At 44.8% G+C, this 26,602-nt stretch overlaps 1 protein-coding gene across 3 annotated transcripts in view; it reads right to left on the bottom strand.

Annotated features, from left to right (window-relative positions):
* The window catches only part of DCLK1 (doublecortin like kinase 1), a 352,916-nt gene that overhangs the window by 56,338 nt on the left and 269,976 nt on the right, over positions 1–26,602 (bottom strand). For all 3 annotated transcript variants that reach the window (XM_040426114.1, XM_040426117.1, XM_040426115.1), the window contains 4 exons: positions 25,654–25,738; positions 22,390–22,498; positions 8,995–9,052; positions 971–1,090 (listed from right to left, as the gene is read on the bottom strand). In XM_040426114.1, the coding sequence (XP_040282048.1) occupies positions 971–1,090; positions 8,995–9,052; positions 22,390–22,498; positions 25,654–25,738 (372 nt within the window). The remainder of the gene's footprint in view (positions 1–970; positions 1,091–8,994; positions 9,053–22,389; positions 22,499–25,653; positions 25,739–26,602) is intronic.

Below are 26,602 nucleotides of genomic sequence, written 5' to 3'. Positions count from 1 at the left end.
GCTGAGAAAAATGATGGGCGGGGGGAAGGGTTTCAAACCGGTGTAAAGTAGAACTGGCTTAGTTGCCCATAGCAACCAATCAGATTCCAGCTTTCATTTTTCACAGCTCCTTTGGAAAATAAAAGATGAAATCTGATTGGTTGCTATGGGCAACTAAGCCAGTTCTACTTTGCAACAGTTTGATAAATCTCCCCCAATGTTTTAATATATGCAAAAGAGTCTCTAGGAGCAATTGGGGCGTTGCCATTACACCTAGAGGCTCCACTTTTTCTGCAACTGCTGCATCCTCTGCATTTTATTAGCAGGACCAGGTGTGATGCCTGGCCCCATTGATCAAAGTGCAGAGAGCACAGCAGTTTCAGAGAGAGCAGAGCCTCTAGGTGTAGCGGCAATGCCCCCGTTGCTCCTAGAGGCTCATTTGCATGTATAAAAACATCATTTTTCTCAGTAATGCGGACACATGTGAACATGGGACCAACACAGATGCCTTCAGCTGCCAAGCGCACATGTAACAGGTCAGCCAGTGTCATAGGTACAAATCAGCTGACAGATGCCCTTTAAGGTGGCAGACAACATGCACACTCAAGTGAGATTTATCAAAACTGATGTAAAGGAAAACTGCTTAGTTTCCCATAGCAACCAATCAGATTCCACCTTTCATTTTTCACAGCTCCTTTGGAAAATAAAAGGTGTAATCTGATTGGTTGCTATGGGCAACTAAGCCAGTTCTACTTTACACCAGATTTGATAAATCTCCCACCCCATAGATAAGTACAGGTGTAGCATATGTTTATATGTTCTTTACCTGTCCATGCCACAAAACCACATCAGTTTGTGATAAACCACTCGCGGTTCTCGGCACGTGGTACACTAGCGCCCAGTGGCCACACTGAGTACCCAGCCTTATTCTTGGTCTAGCTGAAAACTACATCTACTAGCCTGGAGCTCAGACTGATATCTGTCCGCTGACCTTAACAAGTTCCATCACAAGATACAGCTCATTGGGCATGTCCATCTCCTCAATGAGCAGGACAATGTTGGGATGCTTCACTCTTCTCAGGATGGAGACCTCATTTTGGATCATGTGCTCCTGTTAATGAGACAATAAACACATGAATGCCTACATTGAAGTGGTAAAGCAAAAAACGGACAAATCTGTTCACTTAACTTCAGTCAATAAAACCTTCATGTGTAGACGATACGATGTTTAAGGACTTGTTCCCTTACGTCCTACCAGCAGCACAGATGGGGTTAACTGCCCCTGTGGACTGGTAGGACCGGCGGAATTTTAATGAGCCCAAAGAACCAATAAACGATCTTCAGCTCCCTGAAAGGGAGGAGATCACCCCCCAGCCCACCGTGCTTTTTTCTGTCCTCTGGACAGGTGGACTGGCGGTGTCGCTCCCCCTCAGGGAGCTGAAGAGTGCTAGGGGCTCTATTTTTTAAATCTAAAGTTTGCCCTCCATGGCCTCTCATTGCCTTTATTATAGGCTGGTCGGCGTTTCTATCTGGGGTACCGTCGGGGTGAGGGGTGTCCCCTCCCCTCTTCTTTGAACCCAGCTGTGGTATCCCGTCCTCCCTCGCCGCATGTGAGCGGCGCTATGGCCGTCGGGTGCCGCTGGGGTACTGTCGGGGAGGGGGGTGTCCCCTCCCCTCTTCTTCCACTCGAGTGCTGCGGTATCCCGTCCTTCTCTCGCTGCGCCGCCATCTCCGGAAGTGACGCGCACTAGGTGCGCTATGTCACTTCCGGTTTTTTCCATAGCGATGCCGTGAGGGTTTAAACCTCACTACTTCTATTAAAACTTTCTCCCCATGTCACCCTGGGATCCAGGATTAGGTGGGGGAGACATTTAGGGCTTGCTGAGCCTGTTTAGGCTCTGTTATCCCTCTGGGCTAGTTACGATTGAGGCCCCGCCCAGGGGGCGGGGCTTCCTCCTCTTAAGCGCCCAGAGCCTGTCAGTCAGTGCTCTGGTTGCGTCGCTTTCACAAGCTAGCTCCAGAGTTCCCTGTGCCTTGAGATATTTAGTATTGCTTGGCTTGGGATTGTGGTTTCCTCTTTTACAGCTCTATTTTCTGCTAGTGCTGGTGGGCCCCCATAAGGTCTTGTTTCACCACCTCCAGGTAAAATTGTAGGTGTTATGACCTGTGTTCTTTCTAATTACAGACTATGGCTTCCCCTAAGGATCCGGATCAGCGTAAAGCTGGGGCCAAGAGGAAGCATCTGGCGTGTTACGAATGTAACACCCCCTTAGACGACAGCTGTCCGTACTCTAGATGTGAGAGTTGTCGCACGGCATCCACGGAACCCACGATGCAAGAAATGTTTCAGTCGACGAAGACATACGTGGATGACTCCATTAAGGGAGTGGTGCAGCTGCTGAATGAGAGGCTACCAGGACCCTCTCAGACTCCCATGGAGGTGGTCGCACCGGTCGAAAGACCTACCCCCTGTTCTCCGGGGTCTTCTTCTTCTGAGGAAGAAGAATCTACTTCTTGCTTTTTCCCTCCAGAAAAGACGCAGAAGTTACTCAAGTCCATCAGGTCGGAGGACCATGATGTTGACATGGGGGAGTCCTCCGATCCCGCCGGACGGACACAGCGTGTCTTTAGAGCGGATGAGACCCTTCTCTCCGTGATGCGCACGGAATGGAGAAAGCCTGAGAAAGGTCCAGTTCTCACTAGAAAATTCAAACTGATGTACCCGATGGCTAAACCCTTGGTGGAATCGTGGGGTTCCGTTCCCAAGGTGGACATGGCTATTGCCAAGTTGTCCCGGCGCACTCTAGTTCCTGCAGACGATGGGTCTAGTCTGCAGGACCCTCTAGACCGGAGGGCAGAGTGCACCCTTAGGAGGAGTTACGTGGCGGCTGCTGCCTCCGCATCAATTTCTATTGCGGCCACGGAAGTAGCCGCCTATTTACGCTTTAAGCTTAACCGAATCCAGACGGACGTTGATCAGAGCGTATCAAGGGATGATATCCTGGCAGCCTTCAAGTCGGCCAATCTGGCCATGGACTTTCTGGTCGATTCTACCCAGATGCAGCTGAAGCTGGCCGCCAAAACTATGGCCCTAGTTTCGGCTGCCCGCAGACCACTCTGGCTGAAACCTTGGATCGCTGATAACGCGTCCAAGTTCAATCTTTGTGGGCTCCCCTTCGAACCGGATAGGCTATTCGGGTCCGAATTGGACAAGATAATGGAGGGGCTCTCCGATAAAAAGGGGAAGAGCCTCCCCCAGCAGCCCTTTCGGGGACGCCCCAGGCAGGAGAAGAAAGGCGGAGGTCGTCCAGGGCAGCAGTCTAGGCGCAGAGATTGGGGGGGACCATCTCGTAAATATTCGAGATGCTCCCGTAAACCCACCAGGGAGGCAAAACCCTCCTGACTATGGGCCTCTTCGAGGCTCTTGGATAAGCCCTGCTGCCCCTGCAGTATCTCCCCTAGATTTTCCCGTACCCCTCCCCCAGATTCCCGTGGGGGGTCGTCTTACCCATTTCAAAGACTCTTGGAGCCGGTTGATTGCAGACCCCTGGGTCCAGGACATAGTTTCCCTCGGGTACCGGGTAGATCTTATCTCTCTCCCCCCAGAGAGATTCATCGCCACACGAAACTTCGGGTCTGCCAAACAAGTGGTCCTAGAAGCTTACATTTAGGACTATATTTCCAAGGGAGCCCTAGAGGAGGTGCCGGCAGGGGAGAGGGGCCTAGGGATTTATTCAGCAGTGTTCCTGGTTCCCAAAAAGACGGGAGATCTCCGGATGATTATCGACTTGAGATTTCTCAATCGATTTATAAGGAAAACAAGGTTTCGCATGGAAACCATAAGGTCAGTCAGCCATATCCTCAACCCTGGGGACGTCATGGCTACTCTGGACCTCAAGGATGCGTATCTTCACATTCCGATCCATTCCGCGTCCCGGAAACTCCTCAGGATCGCGGTCCAGATTTCAGGGGTTCGCAGGCACTTTCAGTTCGCCGCGCTTCCCTTCGGAATCTCTTCTGCCCCCCTTATCTTCACCAAGGTGGTGGTGTCGGTGGTGGCAGCTTTGAGACTTCAAGGACTGACTATTATTCCTTATCTGGACGATTGGCTTTTCATAGCCTCTTCAGTTCCGATCCTTACCCACCATCTTCAGGTCGCAATCTCTTTTCTCTTCCGCCTAGGCTGGATTATCAACTGGCAGAAGTCGAATGTGAGCCCATCGACTTCAATCCATTACTTAGGATTCGTGGTCGACTCTGTGGAGATGTCCCTCCGGTTGACTCCAGAAAGGAGAGCGCGGATTCAGGACCTAGCAAAGGTCCTTTATGTCCCTCGTCGAGTCTCTATCCGGACTCTCATGAAGATGCTGGGGCTCATGTCAGCGGCTGCGGATGCAGTCCCTTGGGCGCTATGGCACCTCCGTCCTCTTCAGTCGGAGGTCTTACACCTATGGAACGGCCGCCCTGCGGGGCTAGATTCCCTGTGCTCCCTGTCCGGTCAAACCCGGAATTCCCTCAGATGGTGGTTTCAGCTACCACCAGGGAAGTCTATGACCCAACCAGCTTGGGTCATATTGACTACAGACGCGTCCCTTGTAGGCTGGGGCGCTCACCTGGACGGATCCCCAATACAGGGATCTTGGTCTCCTCTGGAGCGGCGTCTTTCTTCCAATCTTCGCGATATGCGAGCTATCCGGCTAGCCCTCCTTCACTTTGCCCCTCAGATCCGGGGCAAAGCAGTGAAAGTCCAGTCAGACAATATGACTGCAGTTCTCTATATAAACAAACAGGGAGGCACAAGATCATTGCCCCTTCTGTCAGAGATCGGGGTGATTCTTCGGTGGGCAGAGACGAACCTTTCCCATCTATCTGCCGTTCATATTTGAGGCTCCCTCAATATGATAGCGGACCGCTTAAGTCGAGGATTACCGACCACGGAGTGGTCTCTGCATCCGGAGATCTTCAGGCAGCTAGTTCACAGATGGGGTATGCCAGAAGTGGATCTCATGGCAACCAGGTTCAACGCCAAGGTGCTGAGGTTCTGTTCCTTCTACAGGGAAGACAACCCCCTGGCGATAGATGCTCTGTCAATACCGTGGAGGTTCAGGCTGGCTTACATCTTCCCTCCGTTTTCCATGATACCGAGGGTATTGATGAAAATCCGTCAGGATCAGGCCTCGGTAATAGCCATCATACCGTTCTGGTTTACCCAGCTCATTCAGATGAGTCGGGGACAATACTGGAGACTCCCCCCGGAGCAGACCCTGGTGTCGTGGGACAATCACCTCTGCCCAGATCTGCACAGGTTCAACCTGACAGCCTGGAGGTTGATCAGTCCCTTCCCAACATAGAAGGGCTTTCCGAGTCGGTCCTGAGAACTTTGTCGCATTCCCGAGCAGAGTCTACAAAGAAGGCCTACTCCAGGATCATGAGAATCTTCGTGGCATGGTGTGATTCCAGACAGGTGGCGTCCGCAGATCCGCCCCTTCCTGCGATACTTCAATTTCTTCAAGATGGATTAGATAGAGGCCTATCTCCAGCTACCTTGAAGGTACAGGTTTATGCCATCTCGGCCTGTCTCAACAGGCCACATTCTCGGGACCCACTCATTAAACGCTTCCTGAAGGGAGCTGAAAGACTAAAGCCTACTATACTGAAACCTATCCCCCAGTGGGATCTTTCAGTAGTGCTCAGGGGGCTAGCATCTCCCCCCTTCGAGCCCTTGGAGGAGGTAAATTTAAAATTTTTGACTTTAAAGATGGTCTTTCTTCTGGCTATAGCTTCAGCCAAAAGAATTTCTGAATTGCAGGCTTTCTCTGCAATTCACCCGTACATTATTTTCCTACAGGATAGAGTACTCCTGAAGTTTTTTACCCTACTTCAGGCCTAAGGTGCCTACTTTCCAGAACATCAATCAGGTAATCTCTTTACCAGTTTTGTTTACAGCCTCCTCCTCTGATACTCCAGCTAGAGACCCGCTGGATATTTCAAGATGCCTCCAGATCTATGTGGATAGATCTAGAGAGAGTTCAGGATAGATGAGAATCTTCTTATCCTGTTTGCCGGTAAGTCTAAAGGCCGTAAAGCGTCTAAAGCTACCATTAGTCGCTGGATTAAGGAGGCCATTATGGAAGCTTTCGTCTCCCAATCCTTAGATCCTCCTGAGTTTGTGAGAGCCCATTCTACTAGGGCGGTCTCCACCTCGGTTGTGGAGAGAAGACTCCTCCCCTTAGAGTTGATCTGTAAGGCGGCCTCCTGGAGCTCTGAGTCAACCTTCATCTCCCATTATAGGATAGATGCTAGGATGGCAGAGTTTTCGGCTTTTGGGCAGACTGTTCTTAGTTCTGCCAGGCATGAGGACCCTCCCTAGGGGATTCTTCTTGCTATCTCCCCATCTGTGCTGCTGGTAGGACGTAAGGGAATCGTTAATTTCTAACGATAATTTGTTTTCCCTTAGTCCTAACAGCAGCACACAAATATCCCACCCTAAATACATTATGCTTGTTAAAAACACGGTGGGCTGGGGGGTGATCTCCTCCCTTTCAGGGAGCTGAAGATCGTTTATTGGTTCTTTGGGCTCATTAAAAATCCGCCGGTCCTACCAGTCCACAGGGGCAGTTAACCCCATCTGTGCTGCTGTTAGGCCTAAGGGAAAACAAATTATCGTTAGAAATTAACGATTCACATTTAAAAATTAGAACTTTTTTGCCAGAAACAGCACAATTCTTGCCCATAGGTGGTGTCTGGTAATGCAGTTCATTCCCAGTCACTTGAACAAGGCTGACTGCTGTTTGAAACATTGAATGCAGCAGCGGCCTGCAGGCTTCAGAAGTGGGTGCCAGTAAGTACAACCTCTGTGAGGGGCTCGGGTGTATGGGGATGCATTTCAGGGGTCGGATACCCCTTTAATAAATGCTTGGTCTATCAAGCTATGGCCTGACACTCATGAGTAGGGTGACCGTAGTATAAGTATTGTTCCAGTACTATGACAGGTACTCTCTCAGACATAAAAAATATGGTACGTACATACTCTATGTGGGTCACTAGCTGGGAGATTTGAATCCCATAGCTGATTAGATGACCATAGATGTTTGCTCTGGCAACACAGTAAATACTGTGTGTGTTGCCTAAATTTTAGAGCTCTCTCCTTGAGGGCATAGGGTACTGTTTCTCCTTGTGGAGAGCAAAAGAACTCACATTAGCAGTCTTATAGACCATGCAATGCCCCCTGGGAAAAAAGGATATGCAGATTAACATTACATTACATTATATAGTCCAGCCTTTAAAGGATAACTAAGGATATCAGCCAAATCAAGAGCCTTTTCCAAAAGGAAACTGAGACCCATATGCACACAGCTGTTTCAGGGTTTAGTACAGAGCAGGGAGCTTGGGTAGTGCCAGGGAGTCTTAAAGGCTATGTACACCTTTGAAGAGAATTTTTTATGATTGCATGTTACTCATTTTTGGCTAAAAGTAATTTTTTTTCAATTGACCTTTATTAAAAATATTGAGATGCTCTGTCACAAAGGGTTAACTGTTTTTGCGAAGACCATTTTTTGACATTAATAACATGATAACTTTATTCTCTTGGTCAGTACAATTACAGCAATACTGAATACATATATTTTTTTTAACATTTTACCACTTTTGTACAATAAACCCCCACTTTTCTAAAGAAAAAATGAAAATGTTTTTGCATTGCCGCAACCCAACACCCTTAACTTTTTTTGCCCTACAGAGCTGTATAAGGGTTTGACTTTTGCGGGTTGACTTGTTGTTTTCATTAGTACCATTGTGGGGTACATAACACTTTTTTTGATCGCTTTTTATTCAGTTTTATTCAGGAAACTCATGAATAAAACTGTTAGTGACTTCTGAAAAAAGGCATACAGAAAAGTCTGCAATGTTTCAACTCTTGGATCTTTTCAAGTTATGTAACCCCAACTTTGCTATATTAACATAGCAGCCGCGGTTTACTGTATATATAGGATATTAAGCTTTATACAGATGTGTTCAAAAAACCAACAGATTGCAACTGTATATTGCATTATAGGAGAAATCATCCAAAAATAGTGGTGGATTCTTCACCATGGAGTGGACTCCTTAGAGTACATAGGATACCTCACATTAAAATTAGATTTCTCATAATGTTTACAAGACGTGTGTGAAATTTAGTCTGGTGCTGTCTCACCCACATTTTCTATAAATACAATTATAAATTGCAGTCCCATAATGCACTTCACTTTCTTTTTTTACAATGAGGAACATGACTGCATACAGCAATGAACTGGACCACCAGAGTACCAGAGGATCCTCCAGTGGGCCCAGGTTCTCATGCCATAGTGGGGCCCAAAGGTCCAGAGAAAAAAATTATTGGAGCAACTATTGGAGACATTAAATCGTCACTAGGGTCTATTTCTTTGAAACAAAACAAAGATTTATTAATGATAAGGAGGTTGGGCTCTGAGAATAGTTTTCTGGTGGGCTCAAGGAACCCCTATCCCTTACTGCATATGCTGCTATTATTATTAAATCCTTAAATTGTTATTAAATTAAATTATTAAATCCCTTCCTGGTTATACACCAGTGCCAGGGATAGTCTCTGACTCACTAGCTGTGTTCCTGGTTCCTGTGCTTATTGGATTGCTCGTTCCTCTGACCCGGGCTTGTCTTCTAATCACTCTCTGTCTCTCGTTGGTACTGCATTCTCCGTCTGGTTTTGATCTTGGCTTATCTTTTGACTACTCTCTGTCCATCATTTGGTACTGCATAGTCTGTCTGGTTGTGACCCATTTACATATGACCCTGTTTTTGTCTTGTTTTGTCTCTTGGTGTTTGTCTGTCTGTGCATGTAAGCAGCGCAGGGGCTGTAGACCAGTTGCGGTCTTGCTACTTGGGGACTGCAAGTAGGTAGGGAAAGCAGGCTGGGTTCTAGGTCAGGGCTCACTGTCCGTGTCTGTCCGTGTCTGGCCCTACAATATGATAATAGATTTTACTTTCCTATAAAATACCCACCTTTCCTCGGCACTTGCTTTTATTGATGATTTTCAGTGCATATTCTCTGCCAGTTGACCTAGAAACAAAAATATAGAAATAATAATTTAAATAAAGCAACATTTTGTAATTAATTGTATTCTGCATCAAAATTTGTCTGGGTTGTCAAGTTTGGGCTATCGGATCAGTGGGAGTTCAACTGTTGGCAACCTGCTCATAAACTGTGTGAAGGGGGCCACAGAACTTGCATGATCACTGCACCTCTTCATTTTTTGCACCTAGCCATCTATCTGCACACTGTTTACTTAGTGGGGCTAAACAGCTGATCAGCCAGGGTGCGGAGAGTAAGACCCCATGATCTCATATAGATAACCTAAGCTGAGGTTAGGCTGTCAATATTCTGATCCCAAAAAACCCTTACACTACCAATTAGGTGCTGCAGAATCATCCCCAAGTTTGCTATAATAATCCAAGTATCCATAAGAAAAATAACTTTTATTCAGTTATGCACAGTATGTCACTGATTGATTAAAGGGGATGTGCACGTTTTGGGGAGTGGGAGGTTGCAAACCCCATCTCCTGGGCAGACATGCAAAGGGAAGCATACCTACTAAACCGGCTTCCCCACTCTGGCTCCCGGCCCCTTCCCACTTCTCCCCTTGTGTAATGTGACCATTTGCATTTGACATGACACAAAAGGAACAGTCACTGCTGTGCCCACATCTGGCTGCAGCGGGATCAAACCGGAAGTTGGAGAGTGCAGGAGTTGGGAGCAGGTCTTCTCTGGGAAGCAGGTCTTCTCTTTGCAGATGTTAAACCCCCCCCCCCCCCCCCCCCCCCCCCCCCCAATGTGCACAACCTTTTTAAGTGTCCATTGGGCATTCTTTCATCTTTGATGTTTCTTGTTTTTTCAGGTGCAATCCCATACCTTTTGATTGACAGGTTCTGGAAAGGTCATTGGATAATGCAGAAGTTGGGAGGCACTGCTATCGATAACACAGGACACTTCTGAGATCAAAGAACATTCACGACACTTAATAGGATGGTTATCTGTAAATGTCACTAGGAAGGACCACCCACTAGACTCCTAAGCTCAAGACATAATAATAAGTCCTTACATTTATGGCATTGTACCGGAAGGGTTAAAGATCATATACTGTATGTGAATCACCTACCTGCTATCTCTTTTCTACAGTGTTCATAGCTGATTCTATCGGTGACCTCAGCACAATTATATGATAATAAAACATAGTTCTATTCTTATTATTGCCTTAGACTTCTGCTCCGTCCCTCCATTAAGACTTTATACTGTAGCTCGGCATGCTCATATTGGCTTCTACGTATAAGCACAAGCCCAGCACAGGCTCATCAGCAGGTCAGTGTATGAAGATATAAGTGATGATATACTACTAGCGACTACTGTATACCACCAGTGAGAAAAGCTATTTTTTTCCTTCCACACATACTGGTTCCCGAAAAAGCAAAGAACATAGTAGTAGCCTTAATTATATTTGCTGTGCATTATTTAATTAAAATGGCATTGTTACTTGTAATTGTTATGTCCGCTAAGATTACCGCTGTTTCTTTCCAGCTGTGCCTAGATACAATTTATATGATTTTTAATAACAGATCCAATATCATTCATCCATTCACTGAACCATGCAGCTGCTCCTTATTTTAACTTATGAATCATCCTGTGATAGAAGCCAGACAATAAGGAGATATCACTATGCTAATAACCTTTATGTTTTCTCTCTTCGCAAAATTAATACACTTCATATCCAGCTCTGTAACTCATTCGCTACTATAGTGCAGACTAATGTACAATTCCTCAGCCTTTCCTGCTATACATTAACGTATAGCTACGCGTTGGCATTGTACAGTACCTCACTGAGGTCTGACTTTTTCCCACTATTCATTACATCAGTTGTATTGGTTGCACATAATGTAATAATTATGATGACCTTCTGAGTCATCCTAGACATTTTGAGTCAAGACCAAAGGCAATATTGTTTGATGAGTGAATTGTCTTCTGCAGAAATAATATTCTACAATGAATCCTGTATGGCTTAGTTTAGTTTGCAAGCATCTGATTTTATTTTAGATTTAGTTGATCAAATGATAAACTAAGAACTGGGGAATAAAGCAATCTGATTATGAACGATGAGAGCATGATTGGTCCAGTAAGGTCTTAAAGGGGTATTCTGGTTGTAACAAGTTATCCACTATCCAAACGTACCCTGTGAGGTCTTTTGAAATGATTGGAGTGGCAATTTGGGTATGCTTACAAGCACCTGGCTATTTCTGGTAGTCCCAAAGAGATAAATCGAGTGGCAGTGTGCATGCCCAACATGCTGCTCCATTCATTTTGGAAGTTCCTGTTCTTGTGATCAAGGGGGTTGGGGGTCCGATCGCTAAGACCTAATAGTTATCCCCTAATCTGTGGTTAGGGGGTAACTTGTTACAACCGAGATACACCTTTAAGCTGGCCATCTACATAGGAGAAATGATGATGAACCAGACTATATTGAGGGATTATGTGACAATCTATTGTGTATGGGGACCTGCCATAAATTGGGGGAATATCCCATAGATGACAATAGGTATAGAACCCACACTTGGAACCCTCTCCTATGTCTGGAATGGCCCCCATCTCAGACCACCAGGAATGGAGAAGTGGCCATACATACACCACTCTCTCCATTCACTTCTATGGGTCTTCTGAAAACAGCTGAGAGCACAAGATTGAAGACATATAGCGGCAACTACAATAGTTACTGTTAGCTAGAGCTATCACCCAGAAGCTGACTAGATCTCATCACTTCCTGTGCCTTAGTTGTTCCATTCTTCTACCATATAACCCTATTAGGTCACAGAGTGGGGCACCTGCTCAGGAGAAGAACAACGAGCAGCTCCAACTCTGGTGGCCGTGGCCAGAACCATGTATTAGATGGTTGTCCATTTCCTTAAATGGCTGTTCACAATGAATGATGGCAGAAAATTGAAGACGTGATGACGTAGGTGTGGCTGCGTCGCGCCTCCCTCCTCTCCTTCCACCCCGCCACGCCACGCTCTCTCCTACCTGCCGGGCGGATCAGCTCCTAAGAGCCCTGGAGGTGCTGCACTCCGGCCTGACCTGATGGGTATCTGCGAGTGTGCTGTGAACACCGGGTCCCTGGTTGGTGCTCCGTGGATGGATGGTGCGCCCGGCTTCCTCTGGCTCCTGCTGGTTTCTCCACCCTCCGTTCATGTCGGTTCCTGAAGGAGGTCTGAAATGCCCTGGCCTCGTGCTTCCTCCTACTTCCATACTTAATCCACCTCTCCTTTGCGCTCTGTATCTCCCTCCTCGATCCTCCTGCTGACAACCAGGTATCGGTGGCCTCCCCGTTTCCTCTACAATTCGTCCTGCCATGGTCTTTTTGATTCTGGTACTGGATTTGTGCTGGCCCTGACTTGGATGAACTGTTGCGGTACTTTTGTTTACCATAAGAAGACCGGTGAGACCTGTCCATATTGGGCCTGTTTTTGTTTTTGTTTTTTAAGAAGAGTATGACACAAATGAATTAGATCGGAAAAAGAATTCCCCTTGATTAAGGTGAAAAAAGTGGTCTTGTGGAGTAGCTAAGGTGATAAGCTTAAATAGGGGGGAGGGAACAGGAGAGAAAAGAAGAAGGAGAAAGAAAGAAAGGGGGGAAAAGGGAAAGGGGAAAAGAGGAGAAGGAAGGAAAAGAAAAGAAAAAGAGGAAGAGGGGAAGGAAGAAAAAGGAAAGAGAAAGGAAAAAAAAGGGGGGAAGGAGGAGGAAATAAAATAAAATGGGTCCTAAGCAAAACAGGTGATCAGTGGACTATTCTAAAATGGGGCAGAAGCCTCCAGAATTGGCCAAAATTGATCAGTTTTTGAAATCTCCCAATGTAACTTCAAGAGCAGGACAAAAAGGGATCCTAATGGTAAGAAAAATGCTGGACCTAGAGTGGAAGAAGCGGTGGATGATTACTCTCAGAATGAGGGGGCGGAGAGAGAGGACGCAAATGGTTTGTCTATTGTTGAACCCGGGCTAAAAAAAGAAATCCTAGCCGTGGTTAAAAAAAATGTATCAATACAAGATATCTCAACACAGCTTGGGGTAAATCAGTCTGATGTGATCCTGATAAGGGACGATGTCTCAAAGATACAGGACAGAGTTACAATTATAGAAAAATCTGTGGGGGTCTTGGAGAATGAAGCTAAAACATTTAAAACTGTAATCTCCACTCTGAGGATAGATTTTAACGTCTTAAAAAAAAGGTGGTGGACTTGGAGGATAGGGCGAGGCGATGTAATGTGAGAATTCTAGGCCTACCTGAAGGCACAGAAAAAAAAAAATCCTGTTGAAATGGTACAGACTTTCATTCTGGAGAAATTTGGAAGAGAACATTTCTCCCCATTATTTTTGGTAGAAAGGGTACACCGGGTCCCAGGGGGCAAACCAATCCCTGGAAGGCAGCCACGGGTACTCCTGGCGAAGATACTTGCTTCAAGAGACAGAGACATGATTTTGAGAAGGGCTAGGGAGTGCCCTTCTATCATATATAATGGGAGTAAATTGTCTTTTTTTTCCTGATTTTTCTAAAGAGATCCAAGAAAAGAGACGCAGTTTCATTGCGGTTAAAAAACGGCTGCAGGAAAGGGACATTAAGTACTCATTTGTTTATCCTGCTAAATTTCTGATAATTTTCAATGGTGAAACTCATTTTATTGATACTCCCGACCTCGTGACAGACTGGCTTGATCAGAATAATATTTAAGCAGCTGCTGTCTATAACTTTCTGTGGTAGTGGTGGGATTGGAGGAGAGGGGGAGGGGTGGTCTTAGTTGAGAGATTTGTTGCAGTAATATGGCAGATCAAGAGGATTGAGGGGGTGAATAAAGTGTATGGGATGGGTTGTGATGGGTCTCCTAGGAGGAGGGGGTGGAGGGTTGGGATGTTGATTAGTTCTTCACTATGGGAATCTGTTGGCTGATCTATGTCGACTAAAATTCTAACTTAGAATGTTCAGGGCCTTGGTAATAAGTTAAAAAGACAAGTGGTTCTTGATTTGGTGTAGAGACACTTACCAGCGATTATTTTCTTAGTGGAGACCCACTTCACTGAGGAGACGGTCTTGCGGTTCGGTAGGGGATGGGCCGCGCAGACTTATCATTCTACTTTTACTAGTTATTCTAGTGCAGGGATGCCCAACCTGCGGCCCTCCAGCTGTTGTAAAACTACAACTCCCATCATGCCCTGCTGTAGGCTGATAGCCGTAGGCTGTCTGGGCATGCTGGGAGTTGTCGTTTGGAAACAGCTGGAGGGCTGCAGATTGAGCATCACTGTTCTAGAGGAGGGGATTGATTTTGTCTGCGAGGCATCCTTTATCGATAACCAGGGGAGATTTGTTTTTCTTTATGAAAAGCTTGCTGGAAGATTATGTATTTTGGCCTTTATTTATATTCCTCCCCCTTTCTCTCTCTATGTACTTAATTGCTAATTAACTTTTAAGGACCAGTGGCCCGAATGTCCCTCACTAGTTTATGGGGACGGATAGGATCTCAATGGGAAGGGGGGGGGGGGGGTATACTTGTGATTCTGTTCAAGGGTCTCCCTTGGCACGATTCTGTCAGGAATCAGGCTTTGTTGATGTATGGGGATATTTAGGGAAGAGGAAAAGAGCGTACTCTTGTGTAAGTAAATCTGGAAACTCCATGTCTATTATAGATCTGGCACTGATAAATAAAAATTATCTTAGATATATAAAGCAGATGAAATATGAGGTCATATCTCTATCGGATCACGTACCTTTCTCTCTTAAGATATCCATGGTAGATAATAAACATAGGGTGAGACCCCCATTTAGATTGAACCCCCATTGGATTTCTATAATGAATAATCATAAAATGATGGAACAGGAGATTGTGCATTTCTGGGATAGTAATTATAACTCAGCAAAAACTCAAGTGGTGTAGGATGCATTTAAAGCCTTTATGAGGGGGCTATATGTCAGTAATATTTCTAATCTAAGAAAGGGGTACGGTATTAAAGAGAGGGATTTAAAAGAAGCAGCGCAGCATGATGCACATGTTTCACTGTGGGGATGCAGAACACAAGCCAGGAGTACTTTGACTCTCTCCTGGATAAGGCCCAGTAGAGGCTGTAAAGGGACAAAACTATTTTTCTGAATCGGGCCACCCAGGGAAACTGTTGGCTAGGGTAATTTTGAATCAGATAATTAGAGAGGGCTCACCTGCTGCTCAAGAAATGAAAGGGTGCACCTACAAAAGGATTGACCCAATCCTTTAAAAGATTAAGAAAACAATTTAAAATAGTAGGGCACACCACCACTTGATGTCTCACGGATATTTATTATAACATATAATATTTATGACATATACAGTAAAATTACTAAAACATATAAATTACTACTAAAATATGATCATCAATAATATAGTCAGCTGGGTCATGAACACAAATTAATATATTCAACTGGACTGTAATCTTTCTTATGGGTTGGTAACCCCGATGTAATGTCCCAGGAAAAAGTTCAATCCAATGATTAGATTCAATATTAATATGGAAGTCACATATGTTACCACTGGATCGCGGTAATGTCGCAGAAAAAACGCTGCCTATTTGCAAGACTATGCCGGAGTGGTTTTACTCACTGTTATAGATGATGCCGGTTTCCATATCACTCGTGGCGTCCCACGTATAGTGAAAGTCTTTTGTAGGCTGCGGTATAGTGCAGTTTTCAGTTGCGGCAGAAGTAAATGGAAGAAAAACTTGCGGGATCCTCGGTGGTTGTAGTTAGCTGTGCCGTCTCAGAGATCACCTGGAAGTATATACCTTCTGCAGTATTTGTTCACGGTATGCAGGGTTAACTTTCACCAGGAAATGGAGAGCTCAGCGTAAAAAGACGGATATCCAGCTTTTCTTTACAACAGGCTGCAGATTCACCGATCCCTTCCTTAAAGCGCTTATTGGTCTTCAGTTCTGTACTTTCATATCATGGGAATGATTACCATACACGTTTCGGAGACTACGGCTCCTTCTTCACCACTGAAGAAGGAGCCGTAGTCTCCGAAACGTGTATGGTAATCATTCCCATGATATGAAAGTACAGAACTGAAGACCAATAAGCGCTTTAAGGAAGGGATCGGTGAATCTGCAGCCTGTTGTAAAGAAAAGCTGGATATCCGTCTTTTTACGCTGAGCTCTCCATTTCCTGGTGAAAGTTAACCCTGCATACTGTGAACAAATACTGCAGAAGGTATATACTTCCAGGTGATCTCTGAGACGGCACAGCTAACTACAACCACCGAGGATCCCGCAAGTTTTTCTTCCATTTACTTCTGCCGCAACTGAAAACTGCACTATACCGCAGCCTACAAAAGACTTTCACTATACGTGGGACGCCACGAGTGATATGGAAACCGGCATCATCTATAACAGTGAGTAAAACCACTCCGGCATAGTCTTGCAAATAGGCAGCGTTTTTTCTGCGACATTACCGCGATCCAGTGGTAACATATGTGACTTCCATATTAATATTGAATCTAATCATTGGATTGAACTTTTTCCTGGGACATTACATCGGGGCTACTAACCCATAAGAAAGATTACAGTCCAGTTGAATATATTAATTTGTGTTCATGACCCAGCTGACTATATCATTGATGATCATATTTTAGTAGTAATTTATATGTTTTAGTAATTTTACTGTATATGTCATAAATATTATATGTTATAATAAATATCCGTGAGACATCAAGTTGTGGTGTGCCCTACTATTTTAAATTGTTTTCTTATTTTGAATCAGAACAAAAAAAAAGAGATAGTAAGTATTCGTTCATCTGAAGGTACAGTATATTTATTGAAGATCAAGATTGTATAAAAGGAATCTTTTTGAAGCATTTCACGGATTTATATAAATCAGATAATATTCCAGATGAAGTGATGGACTCATATTTGGATTCCATCTCTCTTCCAGTCCTTACAGACACCCAAAGAGAATTTCTTGATGTTGATTTCTCCCTGCAGGAGTTGGAGGCTGCAATAAAGGCTTGCTCGGGAAACTCCTCCCCTGGTTCAGATGGATTCCCATATGAATTCTATTGTAAATATAGGGAGGTTATTCTCCTCTGTTTATTGAGTGTGTTCACTGAATCATTGGAGGATGGTAGCCTTCCGGAATCAATGACAGCAGCCGTAATAACTATAATTCTAAAGAAAGGCAAGGATCACCTTGATATAGGGTCACATAGACCAATTTCTCTATTAAATACGGATGTGAAGCTTCTCTCAAGGATTCTGTCTCTAAGGCTCGCTAAGGTTATTACATCAATTATATATCCCGATCAGAATGGCTTTATTCCCACTAAGGGTACACACTATAATCTGAATAGCTTGTTTGCGAATATACAATCTCGCTCCATCCTGTCTCTTGATGCCTCTAAGGCTTTTGACAGGGGGGAGAGGAGATTCCTCTGGAAGGTTTTGCAAAAAATGGGATTAGGTATTTGGCTCATAAATGATTAAGCTTCTGTATAAGTCCCCCAAGGCAAGTTTGAACATCATTTGGAGCCTGACAAAGAGCATTTTACTGAATAGAGGTTCCCGTCAAGGGTGCCCACTCTCACCATTATTATTTGATATCTATTATCGAGCCTCTTGCTGCTAGGGTAAGGCAAGACTCTAGGATTGAAGGGTTTGGGACATTAGGAGTAGAGGACCATATTTCTTTATATGTGGACGATGTGTTATTTTTTATACATCATACTAATATTACTCTCCCAAGAATTATTCAAATTCCTTTTGTGAAGTTTCAGGTCTCGATATTAATTGGTCAAAAACCACACTTATGCCTGTAGATAGACTCGAACTTCCCAGTGAGGGGTCCTTGAGTATGTTGAAGATTTCTCACTCTTTTGATTATTTGGGGGGGATGAGGGAGGAAGTGCAGAGAGACAAGACAGCATAGAAATGATTCAGCAGGTTCAGCAGCTAATAATAAGTGTTATATCTCACCTAATGTGTTATATATATATATATATATATATATAGTGGGGTTTCGCTCTGGTAGGTAGGGTAAGCGGACGCAGTACAGAGGCAAAAGACAAGTTCTTAACGCAAAACTTCAGTGTTTATTAACACTTGAGGCAAATTCACAAAACAATGCGTTACTTTGCAGTCTTCGTGTTTACTTCACACACAATGGAAAGTACATCTTGGTGTTACTTCACACAAATTGGAAAGTTCATATAAGACAAGTCACCTTGATGTCAGTTCTGCCTCCAGCAGTCCACTGCAGGCTTTAGGGAGCCTGTTTCCTCGGCCCATGGGTCTCAGCCCTCCAACCTGGCACCAAGCCTCAGATCCCAAAACAGAGATCCTGCTGCTGAGCCCAGCTGCCTATTTAAGGACATCCAGGTGCTGCCAAAAACCCAGATCGCTAATTAAAATCCAGTCCGGTATTTGACCCCACCTGGCTGCAAATCAGCCCAGCAGCACACGCTGGGAGGAAAATACCTGTTTTCCCAGACCATTCCCCTCACTGTGCCACAATATATATATATATATATATATATATATATATATATATATATAGACGATGAAAAAAGGGCAGCACTCCAATAGATAAAAAATCAAAAAACTTTATTTACCCATAAGGCTGTAGCGATTGGCTTGTATCCATACTGGGCTTTTTTGCACCCTTCATTCCCTTTTTATCTGTGACGGTGCTGCAATCTCCTTTCTCTTTTTATATATATATATATATACTTCTCTGTAATGTCCTATACAAGGGTTGATCTAAGTAATTTTGCATTAGTAAAAGACAGTAAGCAAGCAGAATCTTCTGACTCCATGCATATTCTGTGGGGATACGGTATATGATGAGTAGCTAGTCTCCACTTACCAGCTCAGGGACAATTGAGAATAAGGCCTCATGCACACGGCCGTTGTTTGGGTCCGCATCCGAGCCGCCAAAACAGATGCGGACCTATTCACTTCAATGGGGCCGCAAAAGATGCAGACAGCACTCCGTGTGTTGTCCGCATCCGTTGCTCCGTTCTGTGGCCCCGCTAAAAAAATATAACATGTCCTATTCTTGTCCGTGCTTTGCAGACAAGAATAGGCATTTATACTGAAGGCTGTTCATGCCGTTCCGCAAATTGCGGAACACGCACAGACGCCATCCGTGTTTTGCGGATCCGTGATTTCCGGACCGCAAAACACATCACGGTCGTGTGCATGAGGCCTAAGAGATATAGCCTGCAAAGGAGAAAACTGCTAAACATGCCATATACAATAATGGCCAGATATAGTGCTATCACTTATGTACAGGGGCGTTGCTAGGTTAAAACATTCGGGGCCTGGGCCCCTGATGTTTTGTCCCAGGCCCTGAATGTACTGCCTGCCTGCTAGATACAACTGTATTGCCATCCTCAGGACGGCAATACAATTGAATCTAATGCCCTGCAAGAGCTGAAGGACATGTGATTACATCACAGGTCATGTGATCAGTGCTAAATGCAGTAGCTGAAAAGGACCTGCGATTATGTCACCGTCATGTGACCAGTGCAGAAGAGGACGGCTCAGCAGTGAAGATAAGTCCTGAGAAGAAGCTGTGGTGAGGTCTGCTACATGAGGAGAGGTAAGTGAAGGGGTAGATTACTCAGTGTGAGAGGCAGAGCAAAATTGGGAGTTGTAGTTATTTAACTGGGACTGTATGTTAGGGCTGAAGGGGGGGAAGTTATTTACATGGGACAGTGGGGTGGAGTGATGTTATTTACATGGGACTGAAAATTGAGGGAGTGATACTATTTACAGGGCCCTGAATGTTAAGGGGTAATGTGATTTACATGGGACTGCATGTTGAAGGTGGCAGGGGAGGGGGTGATTTTATTTACATGGGACTGTATGTTGAAAGTGACTGGGGGAGGAAGTGATGTTATTTACATGGGACTGAATATTAGGTTGAAGGCGGCTGGGGAGGGGGTTATGTTCTTTACATGAGACTGTATTTTGAAGGCGGCTGGGGACGGGGTAATCTTATTTACGTGGGACTGTATATTGAGGGGGGCAGGAGAGATAGTGTAATGTTATTTACATGGGACTGTATTTTAGAGGGGGCTGTAGATAGAAAGGGATGTTATTTACATGGGACTGTATATTGGAGGGGGCTAGAGAGATGGTGTGATGGTATTTACATGGCACTCTATGGCAGAGAAGGGAAATAATGTTATTTACATGGGACTGTATGGTGGAGGGGCTAAGGATTTATAATTTTTAAGGACAGTAAACGGAGGAATATAACTACAGGGGGCCCTGCAGGGGGCATTATAAGTACTCAGAGGGATTAAGCTGCGAGCATTAAAACAGTAGGGGGCGATATAAATACTGGGGCACTTCAGCGTGAGCATTATAGCAGTAGGGGGCATTATAAATACTGGGGGCACTGTGGGGCATTTTAAATCCAGGAGACATTATAGGCGTTCTTATTACTACTGAGGGCTCTATAGGAGGGACTTATAGATCCGCATTATTTCTACTAAGAGCACTGTGGGGGTCTTATTACTACTGAGGGGTCAGTAGATAGCTTTATTACTCCTGGGGGGACTTATTTCTACTAGGGGCTCTGTAAGGGCATTATTAATACTGGAGGGCTCTTCACCTATGGGGGCACTCTTGGGGAGCATTATCACAGTTGGGGGCACTGTAGGGGGCAGTATTACTAATGAGGGCATTCTAGAAGGGAATTACTATTGGTGGGACTATAAGGAGCACTATTACTATGGGGGGGGGCACTCATTTTTCTTCAGGATAGTATTTGGGGGTGCAGAAAAATGAGGAAACTAAGATATCTGTGTGTCACACTCCGTAGCAACGAGGCACAGCTGAGAGAAGTTGTACGGACAGAATGGAGAAGATGATGACAGAGAAGATCTACATCAGAGGAGACGTGACCTGGGAGGAACTGGATGTGAAAGGTACGTGCTGCTGTATAGCTGTATAGCTATAGCGGGCTTAGGGGTCGGTTGGTCGACTTAGAGAATTGGGCCATATGCATTGGGGCTTGGGCCCCGGATCTTTTGAGACCCTAGCAACGCCCCTGCTTATGTATATACATATGACAGTTTATTCTGAAAACCTGAACCAATGGGTAGGTCCTTTAAACCACATTAAATCTGTAGATCTAAAATCTCTTCCATAAATGAATCCAAAAGGATCTCATCCGTGAAGATCATACACAACTGATACATGGGAACATGTTTGTGCCAGTTTTTTTGGACTTCTGCTGGATTCAGATATATTTCTCACTCATTTTTATAAAGGTTTATGTAAGGAATATGTTGCACATGTGAGGAGGTCAGGAGCTGACTATTTTTGTAATGCTTTTATGTGCCTATCTGTATAATTCAATGCTACATCAGGTGAAGGAAGAGATGTAGGAGGCAGATGGTGACAGGTCAGTAATTGCTAAGCCACTGATCACTTATCTCCTGTTCATGTAGGGTAAGTGGGCTGACAGGTGCTGATAATTCTCCTACTTCTTAATGCGCATTCAGACCCACAGAGCGAGTAGGCAATTATTGGGAAGGAACGATGTGACTGTCTGCTCGTCAGTGGATGAGAAGAACTGCATTCACATACAGCAATCACCTCCACTGTATCAGTGACAGATCCAGAGCCTGGTCTCAGGAGGGGCACAGTTGTCCGCAACCCGTGAGGTCCCGTCCCTGTCCCAACTCTCGCGCTCCTCTGTTCCGGACTTCCAGTTCCCAGGCCCGGAACTTGGTGGGCGGGCCTAATTAGAACGGCGCCGGGTTGTACCGGCTTGATTCTGGCTGGCTGGCAGTAAGATGCATGGGGGGGGGGACAGGAAGCTACTGTTCATCTTTCCAATGGATGTACGGTAGCTTCCTATATCTGATACAGTCCCCTGATTCCCTTCATGCGTGATAGTAGTAAAAGGGTTTTTCAAGTTTATAAAGTGGTGGCATAATGATAGGCTATGTCAACCCTATGTGATTGGCAGGTGTCCAAATGCCAGGACCGCCATTAGTCCTAGGAATGATGGTGCCACAAAACTGCTATAGTGTTGGGGACGCGACAATTTTTGGGCCTATGCAGTACAACAGAGGGGCCAGGAGCACTGCTGTGCAGGGACAATTTTGAAGGGGCACAGTGTTAAACCAGCAATATTTTGGCAGTGAGCGGCTCCTATTTGGTAGCTGCAGGAAACCAGAATTTTGAACTCACCTCTTTGACCGTGTGAAGGGAGCAGTTCAGTTCTCGGCCCCATAGCACCCTAACAGCTGTAGTTTACTTTGCCTCTATGGTGAGCATACAACTGCCAAAAAGTAAGATCACCAACAAGTATAGAAAACTGCTCACTTACCTTTCTATACATTCTTTAACTATGGCAAAATTTCCATCTCCTATGGTTCTTCCAACTTTGTATCTCTCTGCTATAGACACTGGTACCTGGAATTCTTCATCCATAATATCTGTAACATAGGTAAGAATACACAGCAGGTCACAAAGCTGTGTAGTTAAAAATGTTCTGCCTTTATACCTAATCTATGTCCATGCATCCATCCTAGCCAAGAGTGTAATTGCACAGTGCGGCCACCAGGTGGCAGTCTGGTTTTAGTATAGTTAGCAAAGCAAATTTCTGCACCTAAAAATGTGACAAATTGTATTCTGGAAAAATACAGCTTCAGCAATAGTAATACAGTAAAGCTCATACTCGTGTTTTGTGCGGATCCGTCATGGATGGATCCGTTAAGATAATACAACCGTCTGCATCCATTCAGAACGGATCAGTTTGTAATATCTTTAACATAGCCAAGACGGAACACCATTGAAAGTTAATGGAGGACGGATCCGTTTTTTAAAGTGTGCCAGATTGTGTCACTGAAAACGGATCCGTCCCCATTGACTTACATTGTGTGCCAGGACGGATCCGTTTGGCTCAGTTTCATCAGACAGACGCAAGCAGCGTTTTGGTGTCCATCTCCAAAGCGGAATGGAGACGGAACTGATGCAAACTGATGCATTCTGAGCGGATCCTTTTCCATTCAGAATGCATTAGAATGCAAACTGATCTGTTTTGGACCGCTTGTGAGAGCCCTGAACGGATCGCACAAACGGAAACCAAAACGTGAGTGTGAACGTAGACTAACATGGATCGCCACTGTAAGGCTTCTTTCACACCAATGCTATTGATTTTTGTTGTTCTGCTCCATTATAGATGTCGGATGTGGCACATAACTGACCCACACAGATCCCATTTACTATAAGGGGGTGAGTTTGGTTAACAATCATGAGTTTACATTTTTTTGCATTCAGGACTTTTCTCTCCATGGTGCGGAGCCTCGGACATAGATGTGAACAAGCCCTAACCTACAATAGTATATTCAGAAGGTTATTACCTATTATTGATGTATACAGTACTGTACTAATTTAATCAATTCACAGTATTATGTAGCTATCTCACCTCATTGTAAAACACTGCATGCAGTGGACCATGAGGTAGGTCGCATCATGTAGTTTGGGTTCAGCACATGCAAAGAAAATTTGCATTGGTGCGATATGAAGATTTGGCAGCAGAATAGTTAGACTTAGTCCTGTTTGTTTTATTGCAATATAATCACTTAAAATGCCATTCTTTCTACCTTTAGGCTACATTCACACGTCCATATGGCATCCGTTTTTTTTTGCGGATCCATTGTAACAATGCCTATCCTTGTCCGCAAAACGGACAAGAATAGGACATGTTCTATTTTTTTGGCGGGGCTACGGAACGGACATACGGATGCGGATAGCATTTTTTGTGGACCCATTGAAATGAATGGGTCTGCATACTATCCACAAAAAAAAATGGCACGGACACGGTAACAAAATACGTTCGTGTGAGTGTAGCCTTATCCTTTCATACGTATTTGGATGGTAAATAAATGGTGATTTCTTACATGGCAGAGGGGCCTTTGAGCCGGACACCAGGACCCAGATGCAACTGCTACCTCTACAACCCCTATAGCTGTTCCCCTGCCCTGCTAGGTGCAATTATTATTTCATGTGTCTTTCCCCCTCATTTTGACCAAATCAGATCCATCAGTTTTTTTTTTACCATTAAACCATCACTTTAGGCAAAGATGGTGCAGTGTTCCATAGTATAACACAGTGGTCCCTTGCAAATGGGTTTTTATGTGTATTTTAAATTAAGATGTTGAAAATGTGATTTATCTATGCATTTTCTGTGTACAAAGCAATTAACAGCTCTTAATTGTCAACACTAGGTGGGGCTGTATCCTCTCCCCTTAGGGAAGTGGAGTTAGAGGAGTCTAGAGCTAGACAGCAAAGTGTACGCAGCACACCACAGCCCTGTAGTGGAAACCAGCCAGAGATAAAAGTGAACTTTACACAGCATTCCAGTGTTGAGCGGAGGTGCATGTCGAAGCCCTGTAGAGATAACTTTCCTAAAGAAAGCGTATAGACTGTACAGGAACCTTGTTCAGGGGAATTAAGTGTTATGGTGCTTGGACATACTTTACAAGCACACTGTGGAAGTTGCTAAATGATCTGCATCCCGCCTTGGACACTGTAAGTACAGCAACCTGTAAAAAGGGTGCACAGTCTGACTTTGGGGTCTGCTCTGTGGTTGCAGCGTACAAGAAGAAGTGTTGCACCCCTATTTATGGATTCTTATGCTAAAGTCAGCTAGAGAAGTGCAGAGTGAGGAAAATTTCTTTAAAGAGACAGCTTGGCCTGTTAATTACCACTGCAGCCATATAACCTGTAAGATCTGTAGAAAGTGCACTTGTGTGACAACTGCCAGCCCATGTATGCTGAGAACTGTGACTAATGCACCTGAACTTAAAGGGGTATTCCCATCACAGACAATGGAGGCATATCACTAGGATATGCCCCCATTGATCTGATTGGTGCCGGTCCCACCTCTGGGACCAGCACCTACGCCAAGAATGGAGCGGGAAGAATGGTGGCTGGAGGACTGCAAATCGCCCTCCGCATACAAGTGAATGGGAGCACACCGCGCTTGCACGGCCACCGCTCCCATTCATTTCTATGGGGCTGACAGAAATAGCCGAGATCATGCTATTTTCGGCGGCCGCATAGAAATGAATGGACGACGGCTGTGCATGCACAGTGCGCCCTCCACCACATTCCCCGATCCGTTCTTGGTGTAGGTGCGGGTCCCAGAGGTGGGACCTGCACCTATCAGACAATGGGGGCATATCCTAGCGATATGCTCCCAGTGTCTGTGATGGGAATACTCCTTCAATGCTTCAGTAGAGAACCGTTTTGCTGTTAACCTGGCCACATCATTTCTACACTGCACCAACACCCTCAGCTGCCAAGGGAACCTGCCTTGCACCTCACAGAAATTCTAAACACAAAGGGCACCTCAGCCAATACCAGGCAGGAGAACCCCAAAACTAGAGAATGCCCTGAGGGGATGAAAGGTGCTCCCTTCCCATCACTGCATGGCCAAGGGGAGTGTCAGAGTGAGTGCAAACTACTGCATGATCACCCCTGGAAAAAGCTTTACTTACTTTGTGCTCCCATCGACAAGAATGTCACTGATGTAATGGCCGGTGAAATGCTATGTATATTTAGGTGGCATAGTCTTGTCTCTTACCTTCCACTAAGAGGTCACCCTCATCCATGGAGCTGCATACTTTGGTGGAAGCTAATGAGGTAGAGGAGCCACTGTGCTGAGAGCCCTGAAACAAGCAAAGGTACAAGTTATTATATTGCTAGTTACATCCCAACCAGAGAAGGCAGATAAGACATTATTTTCTGTGCTTTTCCTTCTCTTCCAAAAAAGTCATTTCTCGCATGACTGGATTTTTGCTTCTGTAAATGATGTAATGGTTTTTATAGGGATTAAAGTGTCACTGTGTTTTCTTAAAACTTTTGATATGTTATAGAGACATACCAAAAGTTTTAATCACGGGGGGTCTGAGGGCTGAGACCCCCGCCGATAACTAGAATGAGAATATCACTCTTTCCCCCATAATGGAAAGTCTATGGGCCCATCTCAATTCCATCTCCTGCATCGATGAGAGAGAGCGTGAAATATATACATATATACGCTTCTCTTGTCTTATTCTCGCCTCACCCACCGATCAAAACTTTTGGTATGTCTCTGAGTTTTTTGACCCTTTAAATTATAGTAGTTTAACATGTTCTTTCTGTCAAAATTGTCCACATTGTGAACGGTGTGGTTCTTCATCAATGAATATTTCTGGGAAATCTGAATCGCGATGCAGAAGAGACAATCAGATAGTAGTGAATGCTGTAGATTGATACAAACGGATACAAAGTATGACTGGTTGTCATGGTTACAGTGTATTGCTGTGCTTTATATAATGATATGTCTTGTATGAAGAATCCCTTTTAACATTGTGCGTCACACAGAGACTGCTTGAACGGGATGGTGATTGTGGGGACTCTTTTGATCAGTTGTTATTGCCGGGGAATGTGCGGTGTAGATCCAAATTACACAGTGCCCTTAGAAATCAATGAATTCCCTACAGAAAGGCAGCCTTTCTGAACTGCATACAATGTATGGCACACATTTACTA

The sequence above is a fragment of the Bufo bufo genome, chromosome 3 (assembly GCF_905171765.1).
Source record: "Bufo bufo chromosome 3, aBufBuf1.1, whole genome shotgun sequence".
Lineage (NCBI taxonomy): Eukaryota > Metazoa > Chordata > Amphibia > Anura > Bufonidae > Bufo > Bufo bufo.
This window is presented reverse-complemented; position numbering and strand designations above follow the sequence as displayed.